Genomic DNA, 25264 nt, shown 5'->3' with positions numbered 1-25264 from the left:
GGGATCCTAGTTTCCTGACTAGGGATCAAACCTGCATCCCCTGCATTATGAGGCAGATTCTTTACCACTGGACCACCAGGGAAGTCCCCTATTTGATAAATATTTATGGGGTATCTCCTGTTCTTGGCACTAGGGGTACAGCAGGGGAGTAGGACACGTAGTGCCCACCCATACAGTTTCCCTTCTACCTGGGGAGGCAGACAATAAACTGGCAAACAAAACAACTACAGATTGTGAAATGTGCTCTGCAGACGGTGCTATGCTGTGATGAAGGATTATTGGGGGCTGCGTGCGAGGAGCGGAAAGGGCAGGTCTCTCAGGAAGAGGCGTTTCAACCAAGACCCAAGAGGAAAAAGAGGAGCCAGCCCAGGAAATGCCGTTTGTGCCCAGGAAATGCATTCCACGCACAGGGAACAGGAAGGACAAAGGTTCGGGGCAGGAAAGAGCATGGTGCGCTTGAGTAGCAGGAAGGAAGAGGAAGGAGGAAAGAATTTGGCACCCATGAGGTGGAAGAGGACAGCAGGGCTAGGTCTTAGGGCTATGGCAAGGAGCCCACGTTGGTTTTTTTGTTTGTTTGTTTGTTTTGTTTTTCTGGCTGGGCCATGCAGCATGCGGGGATCTTAGTTCCCTAATCAGTGATCCAACCCGTGCTCCCTGCAGTGGAAGCGTGGAGTCTCAACCACTGGACCGCCAGCGAAGTCCCCAGGAGCTTAGGTTTTATTCTAAGTGCAATGGAAAGCACTGGTGGGTTGACTCTGGAGTGGCATGATTGATTTCTCTTTTAGAAGGCTCACTCTGGTTGCGATAACACCGTCTATTCTCCCATCCACACTACAGAGTCTTGTTGAACGTTAAGCTCTGGGGACACCCAGGAGACTTAGCCAGTATCCCTGCCCCTAGGGGCGTGCTCAACCCTCCTCCCTGTCTCAACTCTGCCACAGCCACCCCCATTCCCTGCCCCGTGACACTTGACACAATGTGATCCATTGGAAGCTAGTTTATTTCGGTTTATGTTTCATGGGGCTGGGCTAGGCTGGGCTGGGAGGTGGCTGGGCTCTCAAGCTTGGCTCTAGGGGCCTAGGTCCGCTTCTTCGGCACTGCGGCGGCCGAAGTCCATCCAGCCATATGCTGCTTCCTCTTCCACCCACGGTCCCTGCTTCTTGGACAGGCCTGAGGGTCAGAGGTGGGAGAGGTGGTGAGGACGGGGGAAGGGTACCTAGCTTCTGGAGACTGAGGCCAGGGCCAGCCTGGGGGGACCTTGGCTAAAGCAGGCTGGGCAAGGCAAGTAGGGACTGTTGTCAGCAGCTCCTACCTGCTATCAAGTGTGAGGGATCCTGGAGCCCCAGCTGCCTTCGGTGGTGAGAGGCTGGGCCCAGCCGGTCCAGCCCACGTGGCTCCTGGCCCCTATTGGCCCCTGGACCCGAGGGTGCATCTTGCAGGTGGGAGCGGGGCTTCCAAGAAGCTTCAGAGAAGGTGGCCAGAGCCAGCACCAAGATCAGCACATACGCACACAGTCGCTGCATCTTGTCTGCAAAGGGGAGAGGGGTGGAGCTTAAAGGTGGGGCTGTCCAGGCACCCAGAGGCAGGGCCAGGACCCTCCCTGCTGACGGGTCTGCAATTCTGCGTGGGGTTGTGGTCTGTTCCTCCAGGTCCTGCCAGATCCTCCCCTAACTCCCAACCTCAAGACTTGCCCCTTTGCTCCTTACCTACCCTAGTTACAGTGACTGTTTCTCTTGGAGGAATTTAAAAGCCAGAACAATGGTTTTCAAACTGTTCTGAAGAATTTGAGGCCACGTGAGAGGTTCTGTAATGCTTAAGTCTTGCAACTGAAAGTGAACTTTTTTTTTTTTTTTTTTGCGGTACGCGGACCTCTCACTGTTGTGGCCTCTCCCGTTGAGGAGCACAGGCTCTGGACACGCAGGCCCAGTGGCCATGGCCCACGGGCCCAGCCGCTCCGAGGCATGTGGGATCCTCCCGGACCGGGGCACGAACCCGTGTCCCCTGCATCGGCAGGCGGACTCTCATGCACTGCGCCACCAGGGAAGCCCTGAAAGTGAACTTTTAAATAGTAATAGGAATGGGATACGCACACTCAGCTGCTCACACCTTTCTATGCAGCCAACCAGCACATTCACTGTGTAGTGGGGTCACCCTGTTTTTGTGCAGCCTTCGGAGGAAAGGTTCTCCTGCCATTTTCACTTACCTGAGGACTATCCTCTGATTATAATCTAGCAGTTAAAAAACAAACAAACAAACTGAAACTGTCACCATTTGCAGCTGTGTGTCAAGGTGAATCAAGTTTGGGGAAACCAGAATACAGAAATAAACCGGACACTCAAACAAATCTAAAATTTATCGGAAGTAAATAATAAAAATGTTGCCTTCGAAGAATACATTTGTATTAATAAATTACTGGTTTCATCTGTTTTCTCTGTTAGATTTCTTTTGGAAGAGAAAGGGTTCTGCTGCTAAAGAAACAAACCTGAAAAACCAGTGATCTAGAGCGATGCTGTCCAATATGGTAGCCACCAGCAACATGTGGCTCTTTACATTTAAATTAATAAAAATTAAAAATTCCTGGGACTTCCCTGGCGGTCCAGTGGTTAAAACTCCGTGCTTCCTCTGCAGGGGGCACGGGTTCAATCCCTGGTCAGGGAGCAAAGATCCCACATGCTGGGTGGCCACACACACACACACACACACACACACACACACACAAATTCCTCTCTTGCACAAGCCACATTTTTAGTGCACATGTGGCTGGCGGATACCGTATTGGACAGTGAGGCTGTGGAATGTTACCACCAACATGGAAATTTCCATGAGACAGTGCTGGTCGAGGAAAGAGCTTGAGATGGGTCTAGGAGCTGTAGGTTCCAGTTCCAACCCTGCCCAATTTGTGTGACTTTGGGCAAGTCACATCCCTCTCTGGGCCTCAGTTTTCTCCCCCGAGAGATGGGAGAATAGTCTTCATCCTCACCCCGCAGGGCTGGGGTGAGCATGGAGTCAGGGGGTCAGGGAAGGGCCCTGGTTGAGGCAGCAGAGCAGCTTGAAGGCAAGGGCTGGGATGCCAGGGTGGGTCCTAGAGCTGAGATCTAAGCCAGCTAAGGGCTAAGGGAAGGCTCCCAGCCCTGGAGACACTGAGGTGTGAGGCTGCTAACTGGATGAGGGCAGGGGTCCCATTAACCCTCCTCCCAGCATCGCCCCTCCCTTCCTGGGCGCTCTCACCTGCAGAGTTGGGAGATGCGTGTCGCTGCTGTTGGCCTGGCGCCTCAGTTCTCTGCTCTGCTGGGCGCTCCAGCCTGACTTATAAACCCTCAAGGGCCCTCCCAAACCCTCCTCCCCAGGAGGCCAGGCTCCCCACCGCAGAGGAATAAGGATGGGCACCCGTACCTCAGCCCCGCCCCACCCTGTCATTTAGTCAGCCGTCCAGATGTGGGGGAAGGGAAGGCGAGTTGAACTTCACAGAGAGAGGGGCAGGGGCAGAGTGGGGGCAATTCTTCAGCTGGGCATATCAGGCGGGAGACAGGCTCCCTGGGCTCAAGACAGAGCCCCCCGCCATGTCCTTGGGGTCAGCAGCCTGGTGATCATTCCTTGGACCACATCCCAGTTGGATGGACCGAGTGACCTTAGATTCAGAGGAAGCATATTTCCCGAGATGTTCATGTTTGAAGAGCAGGGAGTGTGTGAATGTGGAGTGATGTATTGATCCCCTGTCCCCTCTGTTGGGCTCTGCAAACAGGACGTGTCATAGTTATCAGGAGCAATGGGCCGTGGGCTGATGGCCCCGCTCTCTCTGCCTAGTGGCTGCGTCCTGGTTGCCTCTGAAGCCCCTTCACCTCCCTTACCTGGAAAACCCTGAGCGTCCCCCTTCTGATGCCTTTGACGCCCTCTGCGCTGGGCTGGGTTTAGCTTGGGGTTCCCCATCATCTCTCGGGTCTGTCCCTCCTCCCCCACCCCTTGCATCCCCCATCAAAGCCAGCTCCTTGAGGTTCCTGCACTTCCAGGCTCCCTCATTTTGTTTTCAAAGCAAGACAGTAATCTGCACTTTTCAATATACATCTTTAAATGGTTAGAAAGAGACTAAAGCATTTGCCCGAATGTACCAGAAAACCAAAGGGTGCGTTTGGTCAACTTATTTGATAAACTGCTGCATCAACCTGGTTTGGGTGGATATAACTAGCTCTAGGCTGTGTTTGATTTTTCCACAGTTGGGGGTAGAGATTTAGCTCTTGTTCATGTGTCATCAGGGCCCTTCCTTGTCTGGGGGAGTTTTGATGCCCCTGGCTATCATAAGGGGCCGTGGTACCCACGCTCACAGCCAGACTTGCTGAAAATGAACAGGTGATGAAAGAAGCAGGCTGTGAAGTGTCCATGGCAACCAGTGGCCAAACGTTCTGATAAATAACCACTCACATCTGGGGCAGGACTCAGCGACTCAGCAGATGAAATAAATGAAAACGACAAAAACGGGGCAGGCATTGTTGATAAGTAATTGAATCACAGAATCTCAGAGATGGAAGGGACTTTGAGGGGGCTTGGGAGAAAAGGTGGGGTGGGGAGCAGCTCTGCTCACGGGCTAGGGGAATAAAGGCGTTTGCGTTGCTGTGGTAACAGGAAATTATAAGCTTACAGCAGAGCCCTGGTTGTATAGGGCCCAAGACTTGATTTCTGCTGAGGAGGGTGTTATGCTCCTTTGACTGTTCTTCTGCAGGCTGGTTGCTGGAGGCGTGGCCACTGCGCAAAATAGAAGCAGGTACTCCCATGCAATAGGTGATGGTGGAAGACAGCTGCTGCTGGTGGGCGTTGGTGGGCCTGCGGGGGGCGGGGGCTCACAGTCACAGAAACTGCATGTTCTCCTCACAAGGGGAGCTAGTCCGATGGCAAAGGGAAGGGTCTCCCGGCTCTGTCCTTTTCCAGTTTTGGGCAGATGGCTGTTTTATCCCCCCCAGGAAATGAAGGAAGTCACTTGGAGAGGAGTCTTGAAGATGATGTACATAAAGCACAGCTGCCCAGAATATCGTGGGCATCTAATTTGTTTGCATCTTCTCCCCTTAGCCTCTCTGGGTCTCAGTTAGCCTCATCTGTGAAATGGGAATCACTCATTCCTACCTCACAGGGCTGTGGTGAAGGGGGAATGTGACAAGATCTATGCACACGTTTTGCATACACAGTCCTGAGTTTACATGACTGACCGAGGAGAGCTGGGCCGGAAACTCAGGTCTCTATCTTCCTAGTTCTGGGATCTTTCTCCTCCCAGTGAGGGTGTGGTGGGCAGAATAATGGTCCCCCAAAGAGGTCCACACCTCAATCGGTGGGGCCTGTGAAGATGTGACAGTGCATGGCAAAAGAGATGTTGCACATGCGATTAAGGTTACAAACTTTAAAATAGGAAGTTTACCCTGGATGATCTGAGTGAGCCCAATTTAATCAGATGAGTCCTTAAAAACAGAGAGCGCTCCTTGGCCAGAGGCAGAAGTGATGTGGCTGAAGGATGAAACAGAGATTTGAAGAATGAGAAGGACCAGCCCTTGCTGGTCTGAAGACGGGTGGGGGGCAACGAGATGAGGGATGCACGTGACCTTAAGGAGTGAAGTGTTTCCCCCTGACCACCAGCAAGGAACAGGGATTTCAGCCCCATGACCGCAAAGAACTGAATTCAGTCAACAACCTGGATGAACTTGAACTTGGATTTGTCCCTGGCACCTCCAGAAAGGAATGCAGCCCTGGCAGCACCTTGATTTCTGCCCAGTGGGCCATGCTATACCTGGACTCCTGACCTACAGAACTGTGAGGGAATGAATTTGCATTGTTTTAAGCTTCTAAGTATGTGGTAATTTATTATGGCAACACTAGAAAATGAATCCAAGGAGTTCCAGCCTTTTGAGGGCTTCTGTCAGTGAGAACGGACCCTGAGTGAGTTTGCGGGTGATTTTTCCAGTGCAATTAAGGGAGATGTTTGTCAGGGCATCTGACTGTCCATCTAGTCCATTTTTGTTCCAGTTATCGAGCATGTGCTGTAAACCATGGTCTGGATGAGGCCCTGGGGATAAGAGGTGACTGTGACCAGCCCTCTCGTTGCTTTGGTGGAGTTTAGATTCTTGAGGAGGGGGGACACATAAAATAGACAAAAGCGATGGTTCCCTGTCAAGGGGAAAAGCTTCCCTGGACTCCGCTGCCACCATGTCCCCCGCTCCTCGCCCCAGCTACACTCCCTGCTGCCAGGACTGACCTTGGGAAACCTCTGATGAGCTGCTGTCAGGAAGGCAGTGCTTTGGCTTCCTAATCAGTTATTGATATGGAAAAAGGGAGAGGTTGACGGGTGACTCAGTCACCCTGCCCCAGGCAACGGGGCCTTGGAGGGTGTGAAGGTGCTGGGACAAACAGTGGCACCTGGGTGCCGTTCATATCCACAAGGGCATCCACGGTTCCTCCCAGGGCTGGGACTGGGGCTGGGGAGAGGGAGGTGGGTTCACGACTTCTGGCCTCACCTGCTGTCCGAAGGTCATAAGGTAGCAGGACCAAGAGGACAGCCTGTATGATGCCCTCAGGCTGAACTGGAGAGGCCACCCGCCAACCGCAAGGGCAGGTGACAGGCCCGGCGCAGAGGAGAGAGAGCAGAGGTGCTCCCATCCCAGCCTTCTCTCCCTGGCCCTGCCTCTCACCTTCTTTCTCTCTCTCTCTCTCTCTCTCTCTTTTTTTTTTGGCTGTGCTGCACGGCTTACGGGATCTTAGTTTCCCAACCAGGGATCGAACCCGCGCCCCCTGCAGTGGAAGCGCGGAGTCTTAAAACTGGACTGCCAGGGAAGTTCCCCCCACTTCCTCGACAGTGTTTTTATTTTAAAAATATTTATTCGGCTGCGCCGGGTCTCAGTTGCGGCCCACGGGATCTGTTCCCCGACCAGGGATCGAACCCGGGCCCCCTGAATCAGGAGTGTGGAGTCTTAACCACTGGACCACCAGGGAAGTCCCACCGATAGTGTTTTTAAATGGGAAAATAATTCTAAAAGTACTAATGTGAGAGGACTCTTTCCTCACGTACATTTTAGGGATGGTTGGCCAGGTTGAGTCGCTTACCCCAGACCCCACGGGTAGGAGGCGAGGCGGCTGAACTGTGAACCTGGTCCGTCTTCTTGGTCTCCGGCTACTGCAGCCTCTCCTCGCCCACAGCCTCCTGTTCTACCCTTTCTTCTGAAGCCCAGCGCCTGCTGAATCTACCTTTGCTGGGACCTCCAGTTCCCCAACCCCGTCTGGGTCCTCACAACCCACCTACCCTTCCCGGTCTCACTTTCCTCCCCAGCCTGGGTCACAGGGTTTGTCATTTCAGTTGCGTGTGGTGCATCTGGATTACTGCCCCTGTCCTGCTTCAGAACCTGCCAGGCTGGCCCCCAGTTCCTGGCAGAGGATGCCACTACCTCTTAGTTTCTGTCTTCCTCTCTCTGCAAACAGGAAAGTTCCTGAAAGTGGCCGGTTGATTCGATTACAGATTAATAGTCTGCAGATTAATATTCTGCAGCTGGGCTGTTGCCTGGCAACCTTGTGAATCTTCTCTCCCTTCACTCTCAAAGTCATCTGACATAAGCCCCTATCTCTCCACCATGACCAAGGTTGTCCAAGTCTCCCTTCCATCCTTTTTTATTTTTTTTAGGCCCCTTGGTATCTTAGTTCCCCAACCAGGGATCGAACCTGTGCCCCTGCAGTGGAAGTGTGGAGTCTTAACCACTGGACCACCAGGGAAATCCCTGCCTTCCATCCTTTTCTCCTTTCTGCCGTTACTAGAGGGGGCATAGCCCCGTTCAAGATCAACCCCCCTACCAGGGTCCTTCATCCCAGACCCTCCTGCCTGCTTAGAGACCTTGTGCCTTCACTTTTTCATTCATTCATTCATTCATGCATTCATCTGTTTCTTCAACAAAAATTCTCTAAGTTCTCACTGAGTGCCAGGCACTGTGCTGACCCTGGGGACACAGTGTTGATCGAGAGGGTCTTCATGCCTTTTCTCTTGAAGGAGAGACAGTATGATGCGAGCTTAAGGTACCATAGGTGGTTGGGGGTGATGTAAGCAGGGGAACCTTGTCTATTTCCCTGGACCTTGAAGCTCTCCTTCATGAAAGCCTCCTGACATCTATAGCACGTTTCCCCTCCCTCTTCCCAGAATGACGGTGATTAAAATTTAGGGAGCATTTCTATGGCCAGACCTCCATGGTAAGCACTTTACATGCATTATGTCTTCTAATCCCTACCACAACCCCACAAGGAGGGTAACAATCTTGTCCCTAGTTTATAGCTGAAGAAACGAAGGCACAGAAAGAGTTGGTGATTGTTGGGAGAAGCAATGAAGCAATGAAGGTCCACTATGGACCTTGAGCATCCCTGAATGTTCTTGCTGAGGAGGCCAAGAATGCAAGCTTATGACCACTCTTCACCTGGGCCATGTCTCGGAGTTGTCTTTGGAGTGAGTAACCTTGAAGGATGAGGTTCTTGATCTCCTGATGGGAGTAGGGAGATTCCCCAAGCTCAGTGTTCCTCAGCTGCGACTACTGCCCACAAAGCATCCATCTGGGTCCATATTGTGTCACCAACTGTGGAGCTTGAGGGGCGAGGGGAATTGATGCAAATCATGCTGTTAGCTGGGTTGTAAGTAATAAGGTTATTTGTCTCTGACCCAGGAGTCTTTTGTCTTCTGCTGGCATTGATCAAAGAATAACTTATCATCTCCTAAGTAGGATAAAATCAAATCAATCAAATCAATCCCAGAGTCAACACAGTGATTTTCCCAGGACACAGGGCTCATCCACTGAGATCTGAACTTAGGCAGTTTGATTTCACAAGCATTAAATAAAAGTCTTTCCTTGCTGCTTTCCTGCTCCCTGTATGGCAGTCTTTGAGTGGGGTTGGTTGGAGGGACAGTGGGGCTAAGGAGAAACGGGAGGAGGTTTTGATGGCTGATTTTACCTGCAGCCTCACTTGGCTATTGTGAAAAGCTATTTCAGGGAAGGGAGAGGGGGCAGTGTATTTCTTCAGGCTTTACTGAAGTTCTCCTGCATTTATAAACCCATCTCATTCTACACTATCCCTGGCAGAGGGTAGAGGACATTTGTGTTCACAGCCAAAGTGGTGCCATGTGGCAAGAGCCAAAAATCCCTGCTCATAATTTGCTCACCCAGCCAGCTTTGAAAGGATGCAATTAAAAAAAAATACATATAACCTATTTATTGAGATATATTTCACATATCACACCATTCACTCTTTTAAAGTATACAATCCAGGGGCTTTCAGGATATTCACAAAGTTACCCAAATATTACCATTATTTAATACCATTTTCATCACCCCAAGAGGAAACCCTGTTCCCCTTTGCTGTCCCTCCTCATTCCTCCTTTCCCCTGGCAACCACTCATCAACTTTCTGTCTCTGGATATGTCTGGACATTTCATATAAATGGAATCATACAAAACGTGGCCTTTTGTGTCTGGCTTCTTTCACTTAGCATTGTTTTCAAGATTTACTCATGTTACAGCATGTATCAGTACTTTGTTCCCTTTTTTGCCAAATTATATCGCATTGCATGGATATACTACATTTTATTTATTCATTCATCAATTAACATGATCAGATGGACATTTGGGTTGTTTCCACTTTTTGGCTATTATGAACAATGCTTGCTAGGAACATTTACGTACAAGGTATTACGTGAACATATGTCTTCAGCTCTCTTGGGTATATACCTAGGAGTGGAAGGGCTGGATCACAGAGTAAGTCTATGTTCAACTTTTTGAGGAACTGACAGACTGTTTTCTTCAGAGGCTGTACCATTTTACATTCCCACCAACAATGTATGAGGGTTCCCATTTCTCCACATCCTCCACCAAAAATGGTTATTTTTTGTCTTTTTGACTATAGCCATCCTACTGAGTGAAGTGTCATCTCACTGGGTTTTTGTTTTTGTTTTTGCGGTACGCGGGCCTCTCACTGCTGTGGCCTCTCGCGTTGCGGAGCACAGGATCCGGTCGCGCAGGCTCAGCGGCCATGGCTCACGGGCCCAGCCACTCCTCGGCATGTGGGATCTTCCCGGACCGGGGCACGAACTGTGTCCCCTGCATTGGCAGGCGGACTCTCAACCACTACGCCACCAGGGAAGCCCAATAATGGTGTTTTTGAAAAACAGTTAAGGACACAGGGAAATTTTCACATAGTGGATTACATAGATTTCTGTTTTCTTTTTTCCTACTTTTTGCTGTTTTCCAATTTTTCAGTGAGTGCATATCGTTTTCATAGTCAAATAAAATATGTATTTTTAAGGAGGAGTAGTGTGTATCCAATGCACTCACCTCTTCACCACCCCCTACACTGCTCCTTGAAAAGGGGCTTCTGACCCTTCTCAAGGTCACCAACTCATTGGCCTTGGGTGTCTCCTCGTTGCCTACAGTTGTTTCCTGCAGCACTTGGCATTGTAGTCCAGCCCTCTGGGCTTCTTTAAGGTCTCCTGCTAGGCACCATTCAACCTCTCTACCTGCTTGAACCTTCCATTCCTTCCAAATATAGGAGTTCCACAGGGATCGTACGGACCCTTCTCTCTCCCTTGATGGTCTCACCCTGTCATGACTTCAGGGTTCATGATCTTAAAGCTGTTTCCAGACACACCTTCTCTTCCATGTCCAGACCCCATTGCCAACCCTTGGCTGTGTTCATTCATTCATTCGCTCATTCATTCACATTTACGGAGTACTTACTTGGTGCAGGTGCTGTACCATGCGGGGGTTCAGCAACGAACAAGTCAAACCACACCTTTTTCTCATGGAGTTTCTATTCTAGCTGGGGAGTCAGATGCTAAGCCAACCACTGTACAAATAGCTAAATTATTTCCACTGTGTTTAGGCAAAGGGTCACATTCAGTGTGTGACAGGGAGAGGCACTCTTTTTCTGCTCTCTTTTTCTCCATAGCACTTATCACCTTCTGGACAAGGATCTAATTCATTTGTTTGATTTTGTTCATCTTCCCCCACTGGAATGTAAACTCCACATGGGCAGGGATCTTTGTTTAGTGCTATATCCCCAGTGCTTCAAAGACTATCTGGCACATATTAGGTGCTGAATAAATGCTTATTGAATGAATGAATGGCTCATGATACGAGAAGTTTAAAATGAGCAGGGTTAGCCTATCTGGTAGAGCAGGAGGGAAAGGATGGGAGAAATCAGTGGGTCTCAAAAGGGAGGCATGATTTTGCCCCCAGGGGCATTTGGCAATGTCTAGAGACAGTTCTGGTTGTCTGGGGAGGTGGGGTAGGGGAAGGAGTGCTATTGGCATCTAATTCGTAGAGGTCAGAGATACTGCTAAACGTTCTATGATACACGGGACAGACCACCTCCTCTCCCTCCCCCCAATAACTACCTGGCCCCAAATATCAATAGTGCTGAGGCTGAGAAACCCTGGGTTACATGAGCCCACTGGGCACTGTCATAAACCTGGGAAAGCTTTTCAGAGTCACCCACACCGTGTCTTCTGTCCCACCTCCAGCAGGAAAACATCTGAGATCTCTCTCAGTGAGTCTCAATTTTTTGTATCAATGATCCTTTTTACTCTCATACGAAAAATCTAGAGGGACTTTCCTGGTGGTCCAGTGGTAAAGAATCTGCCTTACAATGCAGGGGATGTGCGTTTGATCCCTGGTCAGGGAACTAAGATCCCACATGCTGCGGGGCAACTAAGCCCACGTGCCACAACTACTGAGCTCCCATGCCTCAACTAGAGAGAGAAAACCCGCAGGCCACAACTAGAGAGAAGCCCTCGCACCACAATAAAAGATCCCACATGCCTCGGCTAAGACCCAATGCAGCCAAAAATAAATAAAATAAACCAATAAATAATAAATAAATTAAAAAAAAAGAATCTAGAGAGGAATTCCCTGGCGGTCCAGTGGTTAGGACTCCCCACTTTCACTGCTGAGTGTGTGGGGAACTAAGATTCCATAAGCCGCCACAAGCCACCACAAGAATCTAGAGAACCAGCTTGGGAATTTTAGATCATTTTCATCATATGCCAGGTATACGCCAGGCATTTTAAGTAAAAGATAATTTATTTGAGGTTGGTAATGGTAGGTTCTTCTTTAAAGCTTAATTTAAAATATAATCTGTAACACATAGACATAGAGAACAGACTTGTGGTTGCCAAGGGGGATGGGGGATGGGGGAGGGATGGAGTGGGAGTTGGGGGTTATCAGATGCAAAGTATTACATATAGAATAGATAAACAACAAGGTCCTACTGTATAGCACAGGGAACTATATTCAATATCCTGTGATAAACTGTAATGGAAAAGAATATAAAGAAGAATGTATTTATATATGTAAAACTGAGTCACTTTGCTGCACAGCAGAAATTTACACAACGATGCAAATCAACTATATTTCAATAAAAAAAAATGAAATAAAATATCTGTAATAATCATACCATTTAAAGATAAAATTTGACTTTCCCATTAAAAAGTGACAAAACATTGTTTATATTTAATTAGAAGAAAAAGCACGATTTTAGACAAATTAAAAAGTGATATTGGGCTTCCCTGGTGGCGCAGTGGTTGGGAGTCTGCCTGCCGATGCAGGGGACACGGGTTCGTGCCCGGGTCCGGGAAGATCCCACATGCCGCGGAGCGGCTGGGCCCGTGAGCCATGGCCGCTGAGCCTGCGCGTCCGGAGCCTGTGCTCCGCTAAAAACAACCATTGTCCACAATTCTTTTTTTTTTTTTTCTTAAACTACTGAATGATACACGGGTAGAACAAGGCCAGGAGCTAAGACTCGCACTGCCTAAAAAACAAAGTTCAGATGACTTCAGTGTATTCAAGACCCCCTCCATCATTAGAACTTAAACAACTTTTAATTCATGTCATTCACTGCTCTCATGCAAAAAACCCAAAGCACTCAACTGGAGAGCTGGTTCTTTCCCCACCTTTAAATACGTTTGTTAAAAAAAAAAAAAAAAAAAAAGTGGTATTGCATCATGCTTGGTTATGAGAACAAATATATGTTAAAATGCAGATTTAAATTTCATTATGTAGTTTTTTTAAAGCTGTAGTCCATACGGATCACCTTATATTTTTTAATAAACTTTGTATTATTTTTCCTGGAGGGTGATATAAGAGAGTTTCAGGCTACTTATGCAAGCACATTACAGATAGCACATGAGAGATGGGCACTGTCTTTGGTCCCAGTAAATGAAAAGCCACATTTTATATAGCCATCACTGTATTTTCTCCTCCAACATTGTTTTTGACATCCTTAATCAGATGAACAGGACCTGCAGATCTGGTAGGGTTCGGTAGTGGTGAATGGAGAGATTACTTGTGGGCCACTCCAGGGGTTCTGGACTGAGGCTCTGAGGGCTGAGCTCAGGCTTGGTACCAGTAAAGAGCGCCCCAGCTGACTGCTGTGACAGCCAGGTTTCTGCACCTCTCAGCCGGTGCCATGTTATTTATTTATTGCGTTTCAATAGAATCAGCTTTATTATTATTATTTTTTAAACAAAATAAATGGTCTAAAAGCAAATAGAGATAGGTACCAAGGGATGGATGTGACCTGGTACTTACAAAGGAGCTGCTGTGTCATAAAATGAAAACAGCATATTGGGAGAAAAATAATTTTCAGGTGCTGTCTGCTTGAATAATCTGGAGATGCATGGTACTAATCAGTGTACCATGGTACTAATCAGTTCATATTTAGCTCATAACTGTTGCTTTCCATTCTTAAACGGTCTGTTTTTGTGCATTTCAATGCATACCTGAAACTGTAATGGGAAATGCATTTATAAAAAATTTAAACTCATAACGTTACCGTCTTTCTTTAACCAGCTTGCAGATCACTCTATGAGGTCTGCTAATTTTATGGTCCAAGCTGATGCTTCTTAAACTTTGTTAATGAAGATTGTTAAAGTGAAGATTGAGGGACTTTCCTGGTGGCGCAGTGGTTAAGAATCCGCCTGCCAATGCAGGGGACACGGGTTCGATCCCTGGTCCAGCAAGATCCCACATGTCCTGGAACAACTAAGTCCGTGCACCACAACTACTGAGCCTGCGCTCTAGAGCCCACGAGCCACAACTACTGAGCCCATGCGTCACAACTACTGAAGCCTGCACGCCTAGAGCCGGGGCTCTGCAACAAGAGAAGCCATGGCACTGAGAAGCCCATGCACCGAAACGAAGAGTAGCCCCCGCCTGCCACAACTAGAGAAAGCCCACGCGCAGCAATGAAAACCCAGCACAGCCCCCCCCGAAAAAAGATTGATTTACTAAGTCGACTGTGGGGCTTGAAATTCTGCACATCTAACAAGCTCCCAGGTGCTGCTGAGCAGCAGGTCTTTAGCTGTTTCCATTCATTATGGGACAATGGAACCTAAGTAAGTCGCAATCTCCCTGCACCTGATTTGGTCCTGTGTTTGTTTTCTACTGTTTCACAGAAATGGAGTGAGAATCAATGACCTGACACACGCACAGAATGACTGTCACGTTTATGCTCCCACATTAACATTTTCCAACCTCTGCGTTCCCTATGCTTCCTGTTTTCAACCAGTTGTCCATTCTGGGTATAAATTAACCATAAAGGTCTAAGATTAAAGATAATTTGAACCTCGCAACGATCTGGATGGCTGCAGCTGGATGACGGCTGGTGATAGTGGCTGTGCAGCGAGTGAGTCGTGTGCGGGCTTCTGAGCGCCTTGGAGTCTGGCCGCTGTGTGCGCCTTGTGCTCAACACACACTCTGTTTCAGAGTTATTTTTAAATATTTTAAATAGTTATTAATTTTAAAAATCAACATTGAAATAGGCACGTTTACTGCTTGTAGTGATGTGCCTGGAAAACCTTTGACAATCCCTGGGGCTTTGCAAGTCTTGGGAGGAAATCACGGGCCAGAGATTCTTAACTGTTTTGGGTAGTGGCTGCCTTTAAGAATCTGATTAAAGCTATGGAAGGTCTGGAAGAAGATGCACACACATACGTTATACATGAACTCTCACATAGTCTCAGGGGTTGGTTTCTCAGATGCTGGTAACCCTCAGTCACCCCTTTTTCTACCATCTTAAATAAATAAAATACTCTTTTTTTAAAGATTTTTTTTGATGTGGACAATTTTTAAAGTCTTTATTGAACTTGTTACACTATTGCTTCTGTTTTACGTTTTGTTTTTTTGGCTGCAAGGAACGTGGGACCTTAGGCCCCCGACCAGGGATTGAACCTGCACCCCCTGCCTTGGGAGGCAAAGTCTTAACCACTGGACCACCAGGGAAGTCCCTTAGATAAAATACTCTTGATTACTTGCCCTGAAGTTTAGCTCTGCTGATGCTTCTCTCCTGCTCAAGTTTCTTCAATATCTCCCCATTAGCCACAGCAGTATTTTCCCACATGCGGTTTGTGGCCCTCCCATAGGAACTGGCTGATGCTGGTTAAAGGGCAGGTTCCTGAGCCCCATTTCAGAGCTTCTGGATCAGAATCTCTGGCCCTAAAGGCAGGGTCATTTCCTGGAGTTTGTAGGTCTCTGTAATATCCTCCGAGGCTACGTCACACCTCATACCAAATGAATAAAATGTACTCACAGGCCATATAGACATACATTTTCTGTAACTTTTTTTTTTTTTTTTTTTTGAGGAGGGAGGAAGCAATTCTGTAACATTTTGGAAAACATATTGATAAATTTTACAAATCTGAGTTTTGTTAAAAATAATATTCTTTCTCTAGAACCTTTATTATGTTTACATATAGTTATATAAGAATTATATTGCAGCTATTGACAATGTTAGCTTTTGTAGTGTTAAACAATTATGCTGATTTTGCAGTTTTTGAGTCAGATTTTGGAAATGATGCATTTTTCTTCAGTCCTTAGACATTTTTGTAGGCCCTTGAAAAGTAGCTGGGACCTGGGCACTGGTTAGCTAATACCCAGTACAGCCAAACTGTCCTGGGGGAGGCCTAGAATCTGAATTTTTAACAGGTTCCCCCAAGAACAGTGCATTTTATGAATATTTTAATTGGAGTTGAGTGCAAGTGAAGAAATTACCAAAGCCTCAGATTATGAGCTAATTTTGAAATAATGTCTTATCTCCTTAAAAGTTAAAAATTAGTCAAGGAGCTCTTAATTTCAAAGTAATTGTGACAGTGAATAGTTTTTTGTTTTGTTTTGTTTTTTTAATTTTTTTAAAAATTTTACTGGAGTATATAGTTGATTTACAATGTTGTGTTAGTTTCAGGTGTACAGCATAGGGATTCAATTATACATATACATATATTCAACTTTTTTTAGATTCTTTTCCCATATAGATTTTATTTTTTATAAAAAAAAATTTATTCATTTATTTTGGCTGCTCCGGGTGTTAGTTGTGGCATGTGGGCTCTTAGTTGCAGCAGGTGAACTCTTAGCTGTGGCATGTATGTGGGATCTAGTTCCCTGACCAGGGATCGAACCCAGGCCCTCTGCACTGGGAGCACAGAGTCTTACCCACCGGACCACCAGGGAAGTCCCTCCCATATAGATTTTAAAATTTAATTCTTTTTTAAAAAACTTTATTGGAGTATAGTTGATTTACAATGTTGTGTTAAGTTTCAGGTGTACAGCATAGTGATTCAGTTATACATATACATATATTCATTCTTTTTCAGATTAATAGTAAAGTGTTTTGACACTGATGCCACAAGGGGGTACCACCCAGGCTGGTAAACAAGGAAGGGAGTCAATTCTAGAGCCTCCTGGTACAATGTTTGTTCACGAATATACTGGGTTTCTTTGACCTATTTATAGATTAAAAATTGAATAGGTTTTAAAGTAGTTCTAGCTCACCAGTCTGCATTTTGCCTTCATTTTGTCTTTGGTCCTGCTTGTCCCCGTTGCCGAGGGTGAGCATTGGGCTGGGCAAGGAGACTGAAGGAAGAGAGGGGAAGGATGAGGCAGAGAGAAAAAACTGGGGGTGGGAGAAAGGAACTAAGGAGCAGAGAACTGGGAGACTTTTTTTTTGGCCGCAAATTTTATTAATCATCTTCCTAATCAGTCTTTATTTTTTTGGCCGAGCTGCATGGCATGCAGGATCTTAGTTCCTCAACCAGGGATCGAATCTGTGTCCCCTGCAGTGGGAACGCGGACCCTTAACCACTGGACCACCAGGGAAGTCCCTGGCAGACATTCTTTACTGCGATTCTTTTGCATATCAACATCAAAACGTCTTAGCTCGTGGCTCAGCCCACTCTGACCTCACACCAGTCTTCCCCCAGCCCTTATTCTCTTCCACCCGCTCCTCCCCACCTACCTGCTGGTTAAGTTATATTCCCTCTGAATCTGTCTACCATGGGACTGGGTCCGTACTGTGAAATGAGTCGTTTAGCACCAGCCTGGCATATAGTGAGAGGCAGTACTGAATTATTTCTGCTCCATGCAGAGCCTTTGTTCCAGCCATGGCTTCCTCACACACACTAGGTGCTTCCACCCCTGGGTCTTGATTCCTTCTCTTTGCCTGGAATGCCCTGCTTCTGATGGCACCCCCTTTATGAAGCCTTCCCGGGTCCTATGGGAGGCCCTATGGAAGTGGGGAACATTTCCTAATCCTCAGAGATCCTGCAGCTCTTTGGTAAAGCCACTGGTGGCCTTGACCCCTCTCTGCCTTGTGTCACGGCTGTGTGCCAGTCTCACACCCCTATCTGGGGTCAGCATCCCAAGCACAGGGTGTCTGACTAGCCTTTTTGAGGCCCATGATTCCTTGCATACTGCACTGCATATACCAAGCATGCAACCTCTGTAAAATAAACTATTTAGGTCATCTGCTGGGAAGAGCAGTGGAGAGTCCTGGGTTCAAGAAAATGTGCAACCACCTATTAGCCTTGGGAATTTCCACATTTCATATTTTTTAACTATCAAATGGAGACAGTTAGGCTTTTTTTGGGGGGGCGCGCCCATTTGTGTATTTATTTATTTATTTACTTATTTGGTACGCAGGCCTCTCACTGTTGTGGCCTCTCCCGTTGCAGAGCACAGGCTCCGGACGCGCAGGCTCAGCGGCCATGGCTCACGGGCCCAGCCGCTCCGCGGCACGTGGGATCTTCCCAGACCGGGGCACGGACCCGTGTCCCCTGCATTGGCAGGCGCACTCTCAACCACTGCGCCACCAGGGAAGCCCTGTGTATTTATTTTTTGGCCATACCACGTGGCATGTGGGATTTTAGTTCCCCGACCAGGAATTGAGCCCGTGCCCTCCGCAGTGGAAGCATGGATTTTTAACCACTGGACTGCCAGGGAAGTCCCTAGTCTTTCTTAATTATTTCATTCCCTGAGATACACCCAAGTCACGTCAATTTGATTAGAATGTTCACAAACCAGGACTTCCTTGGTGGTCCAGTGGTTAAGACTCCAAGCTTCCACTAGGCGGGGCACAGGTTTGATCCCTGGTCTGGGGGAACTAAGATCTCTCATACCATTTGGTGAGGTCAAAATAAATAAATAAATAAATAATGTTCACAAACCTCTTGCCATTATGTTCAGATACTTGTTTTGGTTGGTTCCAGACAGCTGAATACTGATGTTGCCAGTTTTCCAAAGAATAGTCCCATTCTGGAGAACTGGAGGTCTTTAATAGCCACAAGAGATGTTAACAACCTAGCACAGGACCAGCACATCAACGGCACAGGATTCTCTTACTGTTTCATCCCATCTTCTTTTTTTTTTAAACAGATTAAAAAAAAAAAATTTACTTATTTATTTTTGGCTGCATTGGACCTTTGCTGCTGCACGCGGGCTTTTCTAGTTGCAGCAAGCGGGGGCTACTCTTCATTGTGGTGCATGGGCTTCTCATTGCATTGGCTTCTCTTGTTGAGGAGCATGGGCTCTAGGCATGCAGGCTCAGTAGTTGTGGTTTGCAAGCTCTAAGGCACAGGCTCAGTAGTTGTGGTACACAGGCTTACTTACTCCGAGGCACGTGGGATCTTCCCGGACCAGGGCTCGAACCTGTGTCCCCTGCACTGGCAGGTGGATTCATAACCACTGTGCCACCAGGGAAGCCCCTCATCCCATATTCTGATTGTGGTCTTCTGTGGGTTTGGCCTCTAGGTTGTTCTATAACAGAAGCCCCTGTAAGCCCTTTTGGTTAACAGTCAGATCCTTCTGATTTTTAAAAGTATCATCCACATAATTTGAACAACGCCACTACATTTGGAGCCAAGTGGTAAGTTGTTTATTAAACACAATCAGTTTTCTAGGTTCTTGGGTTACAAGCCTCTGCCTCTGGGGTTAGAATCTTGTTTTCAGGGCAATTACCACTGGCTCAGTCCTGCATCTCATTGGTCCTCCTCTTCCACAAACACCTCCCTGGCTCCAGGGTGGCCTCTATGTGGGAGGCTAACCTTTATTTACAAAATGGGCTGGCAACCAAGAGGGGAAGGGTTGACTCCTAACGACCATTCTCAGAGTTTGAAGTCTGACCAGTTCATAATCCACAAATGGAAGATTTTGTTAACAGAATGGCCCTAAGAGCAGACTTTGATACATTACTCATTGCCCTTTGTCAAGGGATGGCCTCCCAACATTAAGTATCAGCTTCTCCAACATTTTAGTAACTAGATTTTTAATACTACAAACCTATTCTCTAGAAAAATTACTTTCGTTATGCCTTTTCTAGGGTTTGTGAATTACATCAAGTCGCACACCATACTTATCATGTTGTCACGGTCCTTAAGACCTGTTAAGAAGGGAAGCCAAGGATTTCCAAACCAACCCTGCTCTGTCATCTCACAAGGCAAGTTCCTCCACAACCACTAAACCACTCAGGCAGTTGACCAAGTGTCTGTCAGCCAAGCAGCATCTTCTTTCAGATTAATAGGACAGCATGGCTCTGGCTGAATGCTTACAGGACAGCTGACGTGGGGGGCACCTGGAGGGACAAGCTCACTAGTTTTCCTGAGGCCCCACGCGAGGAGCTGCAGGTGCAGCTGTAACCCCTCCTGCCATTTCTGTGCTTCCTCCACACATACAGGATTGACTATGACGATGTATTAAACAGAAATCTGCAAGTCAGATGTTTCTGAAAACAAGTTTTATTTAAATAAGGGTTTAAATACATTACATAACATTAAAACTGAAGGGGAAAACACCCCCCCCAAAACCCCAAAACCAGTTTGTTACTTCACGTGGCATCGGGCAGCTGTTGCTAGTAAGCTGCGAGCGCTACAGCTACATGACTGATACATCGGTTTGAAATTTGTTCCCTTGTCAAAAGTTTAACTCTGATAGAAGGTTGGCCTCACATTCTAGTTTGGACATCGATCAGCTAGGATATGTCTGGTCAAAAAGACCTTGGTGGCAAGCCAGATGTCCCATCACCTCAGTAGAATGAAGGTGGCTGCTCTAAGCTCTGCCCACCTGGTCACGTTGGAGACACCAGGGGATCTTTCCCCTGATAATCAAAGACTCCCTCTAGCAGTACAGCTGCCGTCGCTGCCTCACCCCATCCTCCACTCTCAGCTTCACCGAGGGCTGTTCAGGTGGCGACATTCTCTTAGGGCAGGGAACTCCGTAGAGGGATTGCTGAGGAGCTTCTGGCCAGACATAGCCACCTGTGATCTTAGGGCTCTGGACTTGGCTGAAACATCACTGTTATTGCTTTGTTTCAGGCCGGACACTGCCAGGTGCCTACTGCTTGACCTCTGTTTAAATGAGGGACTTAAAAGACTAGACAGCATGGCTCTTTTCAGTTTATTGCATGAAGGAGTTACACTAGTCCAAGTTAAAAGCAGACCCCAAATGGTTACATTACACAAGCTGTGAGGTTTTTAAACTTGTGACAAGGGACAGGAGGAAAATTCTACTCATTGCAAGGAAATCCTCACTTAAGCTTCAGTGAGCCAGGAGCACTTAAAACCCATGAACCTTCAGCTGATCGTCCTTAGCCAGTCCAATCTGCAAAGGAAAAAAGGGCAGTTTTAAAGAGGAAATAGAGTTAAAGCCTCCATTTCTGATGACAACAATCCTGTCTTCCTGCTTCTACACTGGTCAAGAGAAGTCCCAGAGCCCAGATGCTCTCAACTCAGAGTACACTCAGTTAACCACCAGTGGTGTAATAGGATTTTAGCACTTAGGAACAGCCAACCAGACATCCTGCTTGTTTTACTATCTGTCTGCATGCAATTGCACCCTTAAAGCAGATCCATGTAAACAGTAAACTTAAGGCAGACAAATCCCTTGCTTTCAGAAATACATTTTGTCTATGAACTTCAAAAACTCAACTGTTTGGCTTAGCCTTAGAAAACAAACTTCTACATCTCCAGCAGAAACTGACTAGACTAGGCAGATCTCAGATTAGTTAGCCAGGTAAGAGGCACAAATGTACTAACAGGAAGTGACAACTCACCTCTACGAGGAACTGGCATATGTTCTTGCGCTGGTCACCCTGTAGCTGAATTACTTCTCCATATTCTGGATGCTCAATTACAGTACCATTGCAGGCAAATTTCTGCAAGGACAATGCAATCAAAACAAGTTAGGCAGCACAACGGCCTGAATGCCACTAATAACCCTTTTCAGAAAGTAATCTGAATTACTTCTCCATGTTCTGGATGCTCAAGTACAGTACCATTGCAGGCAAATTTCTTCTTAAATGCCTTCACTAGTTTCTTTTTATCGTAATCATCAGCGATCCCTTGGACAGTAGTAAGGGTCTTCCTGCCGTTTCTCTGTTGAATTCTTATATGGATATAATCCTCAGTGCCAGCAGGAAGCAGATCATCACCCTTACTTGCATCAGCAAAGGGGTCTGGGAAGAAAGGTCAAGCTCGTTTAGTGCTATTGTGCTCAGATCCCACTGGATCTCTTCCGTGTGCAGAAACTGATACTGAAATCGTCAGGGCCTGGTCAGATCAGATATGCTCTTTGTTGGCTCTTCTCGAACAGGTCAGTCCGGGACGGCCGGCTTCCCCAGTCCGGGAGAAAGTCTGGGCTTCCTGCCCCAGGCCCGCCCTCGAAAGCCGATCACATGTCGGGGGAGCCAGGGTTGGCCGGCGGCGCCCCACCCAGCTGATGCAACCGGCCGGAACCCAAGATCCGAGGCGGGGCCACGCTTCCCGCCCCATTGGCGCGCGCAGCTGTCACTTATGGCTGGCACCGCCTCTCCCTCCCGGCTCCGTGACAACGGCGGTGACGTATGGGATGTGACGAAAAGGTGGCGGGAGGGGCGGGTGTGGCCCGAAAAGGCCAGGGAGCCATTAGTAAATGCGCCACCCGAGACGCTGGACCCGCCCAAGGGCTGACCTCCCGCCCGCTCCTTCCGGTCGCGCTCGGGGGCCAACCCCAGGGCCCAGGTCGCGGCCCCACTGCCTGCGAGCCCGGACATCTCTCCTCTATCCAAGTTCACTAACGTACGGAACGCTTAGCAGCTTTCCGGGCCCTGGCTGCGGACCCGGAGCGCCCCGCCCGGGCCTTCCTCCTCTTGGGACCTTTCCGGGACTTACCGAAAGAGTGGAGGTTCTGGATAGCGGACATACGATACGATTCCTTTTCCTCGGTGGAAACGGCCTGCGGAAGGCGGCGGCTGGAGAAGGCGGGCGCGGGGGACGGAGCGTCGGGAAGCTTGGGGGCTCGAGGGGGAGGCTGCTGAGTCCTCGGCGGCTGCTCAGTGACTGGGGCGGAGGGGCGGTGCCTGTATTCACTTATGTAGCCGCCCTGTGACGCCAGCGCGCTGCCCTCACGTCCAGGCCCCACCCACGGCATTGTGCCCCCTGCGCCCGGGCGCCGCCGCTTCCAATTGGTCCGGAGGCGGGGACGCGGGACGGCGCTCGCGCAGGAACTGTGTGCTGCGAGAGGGCGTTCTCTCGACTAGGGGAGAGATGGAAGGGGGAGGGAAGCGTTGGTTCGTCTAGGCGCCTGCGCAGTGCTAGAGGAAGGTGGCCGGTGCAGACAACTGGCGGAGGTTTCTGCGCCTGCACCTTATGTTCTCTGGCCTGTTCCGCCTTTTTGACCCTGTTGCAGGGAAGGGTTTTTTCCTGGGGTAGATTGGCGCTCCTTAGAGGGGATTTAGATGCTGACCCTCCCAAACACGACAAATTCCCACTATCTCATACCCACCCAACTACCCACTTACTCCCTACTTTGCAGATTTGCTCCGTAACAGATTTAGGGCGGCACTTTTTCAACGTACAATAGTATAACCAAAACCTTAACTTTATCATTTAGATTAATTTATCATTTAGATGAATCAAATCTAAAAATGGATTAATCTACTTTAAACGTATCGTTTAGATCGTCTAAGGAAAGAATTCCCAGATCATTAGCACAAGTTCAAGGGAGAGTAACGCTGGTTCTGGGGGTCAAGAAGAATTCATGCACTTTTGTCATACAAATTGTGTAGGGTTGAGCCTTCCCAGAGCTTAGTTGAACTATTTGCTTCAAAACAGTCAACCTTTCTCGCACTTTCAATTTATTAATTGAAATGCTCATAGTTGCAGGGGTACCTAGTGTGGTTTTAGACTCCACATGCTTCCAGGGACCAGGGAGGTAAGGTAAAGGAGTGCAGACAGCCAAGGGTGGTGTAACGGGGTGTGGTGAACGCTGGGATGAAAATCAGAGGCTGCAGCGGCTCCAGCCCATTGTGCTAGATCTTCTTTTTCAAGAGAACCCTGAAATTCAGATGTTTCTATAAAATCTTTTGATTTCTAATCATTGCCAATAAATTTAATTTTGGAAAAACACTGTGCAAGGCAAACATAAAAATGTATGCTGGCCCCAAGGACTGTGGGTTTATGTATCTTGATGGTCAGGGTCACTGGCACCAGTGGAGTCTAATGGGAGGGAGAGACAATAAATAAGATGACAGATTGTGACAGGTGCCAAGAAAGAAGTAAATAAGGTGACATGAGAGAGTGACAAGTGTCACGGTCTGAGCATGGGTTGGAAAAGAATTTCCAGACACAAGGCAGAATGTCAGGAAGAGTTTATTAAAGAGAAGGGTCGCTGCAAGAACAGTGGGCCGACTTCCTGGTAGCCAGGGAAAGTCGACGATGAGCATGGGTTGCTTGTCCGTTTTTATAGCCAGGGACTTGTGAGTCACCTGCCAATTGGGTAGGGTCCACATGTTTCCAGTGGGATGAATACCTTCCTTTATATGGGATGGGAAAGGAGCAAGGCATGCTGCTTAGGAAAGCTCAGAGATGTTGCAATGGTCTCATTGTGACAGAGTGACAAGGGTCTGGTAACTCTCTGTTCCGGTGATGTTGGCCCTTTGAGTTTATCTTGTTCTTTGTCCTTGGAGCACATCACAACAAGGGCTTCAGGAGGCCTCTGAGGAGGTGACTTCCCAGTTGATGCTTAAAGAGAAAGAGCCCATAACATGGAAAACCCCAAAGGAGGAAAAGCTGGGTGTACTTGATAGTTTTTTTTTAATTAATTTTTATTGGAGTATAGTTGCTTTACAATGTTGTGTTTGTTTCTACTGTACAGCAAAGTGAATCAGCTATATGTATACATATATCCCCTCTTTTTTGGATTTCCTTCCCATTTAGGTCACCACAGAGCACTGAGTAGAGTTCCCTGAGCTATACAGTAGGTTCCCATTAGTTATCAGTTTTTTTTTTTTGCGGTACGCGGGCCTCTCACTGTTGTGGCCTCTCCCGTTGCGGACCACAGGCTCTGGAGGCGCACACTCAGCGGCCATGGCTCATGGGCCCAGCCACTCCACGGCATGTGGGATCTTCCCGGACCGGGGCACGAACCCGTGTCCCCTGCATCGGCAGGCGGACTCTCAACCACTGCGCCACCAGGGAAGCCCAGCTATCAGTTTTATACATAGTATCAATAGTGTATATATGTCAATCCCAGTCTCCCAATTCATGCCCCCACCCCCCCTTCTCCCCTTGGTTTCCCTACGTTTGTTCTCTATGTCTGTGTCTCTCTATTTCTGTTTTGCAAGTAAGATCATCTATACCATTTTTCTTGATAGTTTTTTTGATTCCGTATTTACTAAGTAGTCTTTTGAATAATCATTTGGCTTCCTTGATATCAGGAATTGGGGGACCATGGCTAGAAGGCATGGGCATCCCAGTCTCACACCCATCCCAGAAGAAGCTAAGGACACAACCTTCCTCCACCTGGAAGCCTCTACACTCATAGACGTGGCTGTGCTTGAAGGGGGTTTGGGGAGAGAGAGTGAAAGAGTCAGAGCTGGCTCCCCCAGTGTGCACACATATTTTGTTATAAGAAAATTTAAAATAGCAATGTGGTCCAGCTTATCTTTTCCTTTTAGGAAAAGATCCTTTC

General features: G+C 47.9%; 2 protein-coding genes across 2 annotated transcripts; both read right to left on the bottom strand.

Moving 5' to 3' along the window:
* Positions 1-983: 983 nt before the first annotated feature.
* On the bottom strand, positions 984-1523 carry GAST (gastrin). The gene is made up of 2 exons (XM_007465221.1): positions 1313-1523; positions 984-1170 (listed from the first exon to the last, which is right to left on the bottom strand). The coding sequence occupies exons 1-2, from the start codon at positions 1521-1523 to the stop codon at positions 1070-1072; spliced, it is 312 nt and encodes a 103-aa protein (XP_007465283.1). The 3' UTR covers positions 984-1069.
* Positions 1524-20872: 19349 nt separating this feature from the next.
* Positions 20873-22495, bottom strand: LOC103088761 (eukaryotic translation initiation factor 1). The gene is made up of 4 exons (XM_007465220.1): positions 22465-22495; positions 21586-21770; positions 21369-21470; positions 20873-20917 (listed from the first exon to the last, which is right to left on the bottom strand). The coding sequence occupies exons 1-4, from the start codon at positions 22493-22495 to the stop codon at positions 20873-20875; spliced, it is 363 nt and encodes a 120-aa protein (XP_007465282.1).
* Between the last annotated feature and the right edge of the window lie 2769 nt (positions 22496-25264).

Source organism: Lipotes vexillifer, unplaced genomic scaffold, assembly GCF_000442215.2.
Source record: "Lipotes vexillifer unplaced genomic scaffold, Lipotes_vexillifer_v1.1 scaffold591, whole genome shotgun sequence".
NCBI lineage: Eukaryota > Metazoa > Chordata > Mammalia > Artiodactyla > Lipotidae > Lipotes > Lipotes vexillifer.
This window is presented reverse-complemented; position numbering and strand designations above follow the sequence as displayed.